The sequence below is a fragment of the Carcharhinus amblyrhynchos genome, chromosome 16 (genome assembly GCF_965287045.1).
Source record: "Carcharhinus amblyrhynchos chromosome 16, sCarAmb.v2.hapA, whole genome shotgun sequence".
Lineage (NCBI taxonomy): Eukaryota > Metazoa > Chordata > Chondrichthyes > Carcharhiniformes > Carcharhinidae > Carcharhinus > Carcharhinus amblyrhynchos.
The window spans coordinates 19113416-19120425 of record NC_137339.1 but is presented as its reverse complement, the minus strand read 5'-3'; the positions used below and the strand labels follow the sequence as shown (position 1 = coordinate 19120425).

Sequence of the window (7010 nt, the reverse complement as noted above, 5' to 3'; positions counted from 1 at the left end):
TTTTAACCCATGTCGGTAATCTTTGCAGTATTTAAGGAATACAGTTGAGAAAGATTAATTGTATACATGCACTATTCAAATCAAACAGGGTGAATCAGTATGACAGCCAAGAGTTTTATAATGTATTAGTTAAACTAGTAGAATGGTACTCCAAATGCTCCATTAGAATTATAAACACTTGGCATGGAACTAAAATATCAAATAATTATTGGCACATTAGCCGACAAGTACTTGCCATCCTTATATGGCATTTCTTTACTCCCTAATTTAGTCAACATAAATGGCTTAAAGTCTGTTCTAAAATTGAAAGGGTATTACTCTATGAAGTAGCTGATTTCCCACTAATATAAGCAACAGTAAACATCATATGTCTGTTAAAGAATTGAACAAAGCTGGAATATCATTTGCTCACAACCTAAGCAATGGTGTTGATAACCTTTACAAGTGAAGACAGGTGAAATGTAAGTGCATCAACTTACTTCTGCAGACTAATTGTGGCCAGGGCAGCATGGTGGCACAGTGGTTAGCACAGCTGCCTCACAGCGCCAAGGATCTGGGTTTGATTCCCGGCTTGGATCTCTGTCTGTGTGGAGTTTGTACATTTCCCCAGTGTCTGCATGGGTTTCCTCCGGGTGCTCCGGTTTGCTCCCACAGTCTGAAAGACGTGCTGGTTAGGTGCAATGGCCTGCTAAATTCTCTCTCAGTGAACCTGAACAGGTGCCAGAGCGTGGAGACTAGGGGATTTTCACAGTTACTTCATTGCAGTGTTAATGTAAGCTTATTTGTGACTAATAAATAAACTTTACTTTTGAAAGGTAGTCAGCAAATAAGGTTAAAGTCCCATAATATGTGCAAATTTTAAATATGAGGAGATGTGATGATTTAAAAAAGTGAAGTTCACTCCAGCTGTCCACATGTCTCAACAAGGCAAAATACTTTTAATGGATTGATACCAAATGTAAACTCATAAACAATTAGAAAAGTTACATTCTGATTTTCTTCATGTAAGGCTTTGCATAACTGCCTTTTACACATATACAAAATACATCACATTTTCTTTAGATCGTTCACTTGCAATTAAATTAATACATGGCTTGTTCAATGATTCAAAACAGCAATGCAACCAAATATAATTTAAAAGCATTTTCATCTGTACAGCAATATTTCCACAACTTTTATTTTAGAAATGACTAATTGTTTCAATAAATTACATTTAAAATGCAAATGGTCACAGTTAAAAACCTTTCACATAATATCTCACTGGGTTTCATAAATGGGGATAAAATCCAAATAGTCAATCACAGACCAAGAGATAAGTCAAGCAACGTTTGTAACTTCACGTACATATTGTCAACAACTTATGCAACATGTTTTGTTCAAATTTCTTGCCATTTAGCACAAATTTACCAGTGTAAAAGAAATAAAACCAGAAATGACTAACAAAACACAATTCTTAGTTCTTTTGAAGAAGTTTCATTTTGTTCCCACAGAATGGTGTTGCTCTTAAATTAACAGGAATATCATGTTAGAGTGTCATCTGCACTTTTGAACATAAGAATTGAGTTATAAATCTTTAACGCTGGACCAAGTTTAATGCTCATGATCTTCACTATATCCACCTGCGTTAGAAGAAGAAAGGCCTCCCCATCAATTGACTGTAAAATAAAAGCGTAGGAATTCATCAATGCAAAGAACAAAGAAAACTACAGCACAGGAACAGGCTCTTCGGCCCTCCAAGCCTGCACTGACCATGCTGCCCCACTGAACTAAAACCCCCTACTCTTCCAGGGACCATATCCCTCTAATCCCACCCTATTCATGTATTTGTCAAGACGCCCCTTAAAAGTCACTATCATATCTGCTTCCACTACCTTCCCCAGCAGCGAGTTCCAGGCACCCACTACCCTCTGTGTAAAAAATAGTTCAGGATGCAGAGATGAAAATGTCATATCACATGTCTTCTTCCTAGGAATGACCCTGAGAATAAATATGAACAGTGATTCATGTTTTAGCTACTTAAGGAAGTAATGATCTTAAAATTGTGCGATGAGCTATTAACTGCAAACAGATTAACTTGAAATTCAGCTCGTTGAAAGGGCAGAAAAGAAGAATTTCAGCCAAGTAAGGCAAGCATTTATCAGCTGATATCCAATGGCACCATCTCAGTCTTTTAATAAAGTGACACAATATGGTACAAAAGCTTTGGGGGTACAATGTAACTTGTCTCCTACCTCCTCTTTGAAGAGCTTTGCCTGCTGCTCGCAACCAGTGAGTGTCTGAATAAAGCTTCCCACCTACAATAAATAAGTAAAAGCTGTGTTGCCATGTCAGTAGTATATTAAATATGCACAATAGGTTTCTTTCATCTTTTATAGAAGTTTCCTCTGTGGACAAAAATACAGAAGTTACTCAAATTTAATCATTTTGCATACTTAACTGAGGAATAGTTAAACTGAGTGTATTTTTCTTTTTAAAGTTTATTTATTTATTAGTCACAAGTAAGGCTTACATTAATACTGCAATGAAGTTACTGTGAAATTCTCCTAGTCACCACATTCTGGCGCTTGTTCAGGTATGCTGAGGGACAATTTAGCAAGACCAATCATATGTTCTCCTCACTCCCTTAACTGTAGACATTAAGACCAATTGAGTTTTCCAGTCTTCAAATGTAAAGTTTATTTATTAGTGCCACAAGTAGGCTTACATTAGAACTCCAAATAAAGTTACTGTGAAAATCCCCTCACACTCCGGCACCTGTTCAGGTACACTGAGGGAGAATTTAGCATGGCCAATGCACCTAACCAGTGCATCTCTTGGACTGTGGGAGGAAAGTGGGACACCCATTGAAACCCCATGCGGACACAGGGAGAATGTGCAGACTCCGCACAGATAGCGACCCAAGCCAGTAATTGTACCCATATCCCTGGCGCTATGAGGCAGCAGCGCTAACCACTGTGCCACCATGCTGTCCCTGCTCTTCAGTACCAAAGTATACGGTACATTTACCCAATAAACCATTACAGCAACTGGTATTTTGTTTTAAAATAAATATTTGCTAATAACAAAGACCATGTGACAAATAATTTCAAATTAATTGCAGGCCAACCTCAGCACAAGAAGTATTTACATATTTTAAGTCGTGCTAAACAACTGTAAACAGAAACAAACCGAAACAAAATCCCACAGCACCAAAATACTTTGTACATTTTGGATAAAAATATGCATCTAAACGATGACAAAGCACCAAGATTTGTTTTGCTCCTGTCATTTACAGAAGCTGGTTGGCTTTATCATTGAGAAAGAGACTATAAATAATTGACAGCGTGGTCACGCAGCTTTAGCTCAGGACAATTCCAGCATTCAAATAGACCTGCTCTACCATTTTTAAACTGCTTCATTCCACCCCCTTTTCTTTCACTTCTTACCTCTTCGATGGTCCATTTGGCCACCTTGCTGGCACTAATTCCAGCCACGCCTGGAAGCAGCTTGCAATGTTGTTCCCAGCACAAGGACAGTGAACGAGCTGGATGTGGAGACATGGCAGACATAAAGACTGATTGATGCAAGTCTTGTTGCATACCATCTTTTGGAATGTCTAGAAATATAGCATTAGAGAAACACTAAGGCTGTAATGATACATGTGAACCTTCCTAGATATCCTTAACATTTATTCGCTCCTTGCTTCTTTTTTCACAAATGATGTAACTTGCCCCTTAATGATACAAATGCATTAGTACAAAACATAAGCTGGAAGAAGTTATACCGAATGAGACAGAGTATACGATGCACAAACTGACCATTCAGCCCGAACGGTCAGTGTAATAGTTTTTCTCTTCTCAAGTCTTTTCCCATCCTTCCTCGTCTAATTCTCAGAATAACCACCTGGTTCCTTCACATTTACTTGATTATCTAGATTACCCTTAAAAGGATATATTCTATTTGCCTTAACTATTCGCTGTCACCATCCTTTGGGTGAGGAAGTTCCTTCTGAATCCTCTATTGTATTTCTTGATGATTATTTTATACCAATGGCCTCTGGTTTTGTATTTTCCCACAAGTGGAAACACACTGGGGACAATTCACCCATCCTGCTGCACTGATTGACAAGGAGCTGGCAGCCCAACCCCACTGAAGTGAAGGGGGGTACAGTCAGGGCCCCCTGGTCATTGCCACCTTGACAGTGCTAGCCTGGGCCCTCTGACACTGCCCAAAGGGCAAAATGCCAATGCCCAAGGGGCACGTTGGCACTGCTCACCATGCATAAGGCAGTGTCAATGGGGCAGGGCCTAATGGTGGGGTGAGTCCCACTGTCATTCTGCAGTTGGGATCTATGGGGGAGGGGAGGAGGTGGAGTGGGTGTCGAAGTTGGTCTGGGAGACCAACAATTGGGCCTTTTGGCGGGGGGCCAGGGGGTGGGGGGGTGGGGGGGGGGGCGGGGGGGGGCGCTTGATTCCAACTCTCGTTGAAAAAAATCAGCAGGATTTACTCCAGTTTTCATGCGAATTCGTCATTTTTTTGGGAGAAACCCACCCCATATTTTCAAGAGCAGAGAATCATCAGTGAGTACAATGGGGTTCCTCATACTCCATTTTTTTGCAAATATTATCAACATTAAAACCTTTCAGGATGTCAATTCATTGTTAATGGGGTAACTAGAGTTGACAAAAAGATTTTTTAACAAATTATTTCATTCTTGAAATAACAATAAGGTTAAAAATAGAAACTTGATCAAAGCCAGAAAGGGGTAAGCAGATGGTGGATGACACGAGGATGCAAGGGGCCTGGCAAGCAGGTAAAATGTGGAATGGATGGAGTTTGCAGGGGATGGAATTCACAGTGGGGTGGAGTGTGCTGGCTTGGAGCATGTAGGGAGTGAAGCATACTGAGGGTGGTGGGGAAGTGGGGATGCGGTTGTGTGCAAGGGATGAGCAAAAAAGACAATGAAGTATGCTGTCAGTGAAACAAGCAGGTGGTGGGGTGTCCAGTGGGTGGAGTATGTGAGAGGGAATAAGCAGAAGGTGGAGCTGTCAGGGGTGGAATATGTAGGGTATCAAGCACACTGCAACTGGAGCACGCAGGGAATGGAGCACAAATTGCACATGCCTTTTAGTGTTGGTCCCAGGGCTGTCTTACCGAACTCCAATTGGTTAGTCCAGGCTCCTGAATCTTTGCTAAAGGGATTGGTTCAATGAGAGGTGTTGTTCTTGCGAAGTTCTCTCTATATACAATCATAGAATCCCAACAATGCAGAAGGAGGCCGTTTAGCCCATTGAATCTGCACCAAATCTCCAACAGAGCATTTTACCCAGGCCCTATCCCTGTAACCCCATGTACTTACCCCGCTAATCCCACTAACCTACACATCTTGGGACACTAAGTGACAATTTAAGATGGCCAATCTACCTAACCTGCACATCTTTGGAGTGTGGGAGGAAACCGGAGCCCCTGGAAGAAACGCACACGGACATGGGGAGAATGTGCGAACTCTGTACAGTCATTCAAGGCTGAAATCGAACCTGGGTCATTGGCACTCTGAGGCAGCAGTTCTAACCACTGTGCCATCGTGCCAACTACATCAGCAATCAGTATCTCTTCCGGGGCCCGTGAGAGGATTCAAGAGCCAGTTGTACAGAAGATGCCCTCCAATGTCCAAGGAACCAACTTGACACATACGGTTCTCGGTGGTAGATAAGAGGGGTTGAAGACTGGTTTTGCGTCAAGTCATTAGGACTACCGCAAATAAAGTGGGCACGGAGCTGTACTATCTACTGCCTATGGCCACTAACTCAGGTTAAAGACCAGCTAAGTTTTCAGTGAAACCGTCTCTGGTTCATGATGGGAACAATATAGAACAGCTTATATAGTCAATATTGCCCTGCACCTGGGGAAATGCAGCAGTGCAGAAAATCTGACCATTCTTTGCTCTTTATCAGTAATGTGCATTGGGAAGATGAATACTCTCAGGGCGGTGTGGTGCCTCAGCGGTTGGCATTGCTCTCTCATACTGCCAGGGACCTGGGTACAATTCTGGCTTTGGGTGACTATGTGGAGTCTGTATGCCCTCCCCATGTCTGCGTGGGTTTTCTCCCATACTCCAAAGATGTGCAGGTTACATTGATTAGCCATGGTAAAATTGCCCTTATCAGAGAGAATCTTTAGTGCCGGGGGATTACAAGCGTAAATACGTGGGGTTCCAGAGATAGTGCCTGGGTGGAATAGCTGTCGGTGGAGGCTCGATGGGTTGAATGGCCTTCTTCTCACAGCAGGGATTCTAAGTCTTGCCTCTGATGGTAATTCTAACATCTCCATCTTTCCCTGTAATCTTACGGCCAGTGAAGTGACAGATTACAGCGACAGCCAAAAGTCAGCTATCCACCAGCTATGTTGCTGGAAAGATTTTCCAAACACTGCCAAAAGCAGTCAAAAAAATGGCTTCAAGTGTCTCCAGCAGCCAATATTGAGTATCCAGAGATGTACCTAATGGGATTGGGGCCACTTTAAACATTGTGTTTGCCCCTTGCAGCGCAGAGAGCTTGCTTCTGAGAGTTGCTGGCCAATCAGTGGGCCAACAGTGCTTCAGTCCCAGTAGCCCTCTGCCTTGCACAGCCCAAAGGGGAATTAAATTCCATCCAAGGAGTGCCTTAACCAGTATTGCGACTGTTACAGTTTGGATACATTTCCCATGTGGAATTGGTGATTCGCATGCCTATTTTGTGCCTGAAAATTGTGCAAAGCAGAGACGGATTTCTCGTCCCTGTGTGGGCACCAGGTAAGGAGACAGCTGGACACCACAGTCATGCTCCAAATGGTAAACAGTCCACTGGCACAGTTAAGATCAATACTTGGGCGATAGGAAAGACTTAGACCATTTGCTACACTCGGTTCCATACTCCAGCATAAGTAAGGTGAAGAACACAGCAAAAAAGCAAAATGTATTTTTTTATATATACATATATATATGGCTTTCGTGTCATATAGTTAAAGGTAATTTATATGCTTCCTTTCATTGA

The 7010-nt window shown here is 42.2% G+C and overlaps 1 protein-coding gene across 3 annotated transcripts in view; it reads right to left on the bottom strand.

The window, feature by feature from the left end:
• Window positions 1–933: 933 nt before the first annotated feature.
• l3mbtl1 (L3MBTL histone methyl-lysine binding protein 1) overlaps window positions 934–7010 on the bottom strand; it is a 50733-nt gene continuing 44656 nt past the window's right edge. The window contains exons 18-20 of one of the 3 annotated variants that reach the window (XM_080204407.1): window positions 3426–3595; window positions 2232–2294; window positions 934–1655 (exon numbers count right to left, since the gene is read on the bottom strand). In XM_080204407.1, coding sequence (XP_080060533.1) covers window positions 1521–1655; window positions 2232–2294; window positions 3426–3595 — 368 coding nt within the window. In that variant the 3' untranslated portion in view covers window positions 934–1520. Of the gene's footprint in view, window positions 1656–2231; window positions 2295–3425; window positions 3596–7010 lie in introns of those variants that run through there. The other 2 variants (XM_080204408.1, XR_013888752.1) reach the window with 2 other exon arrangements.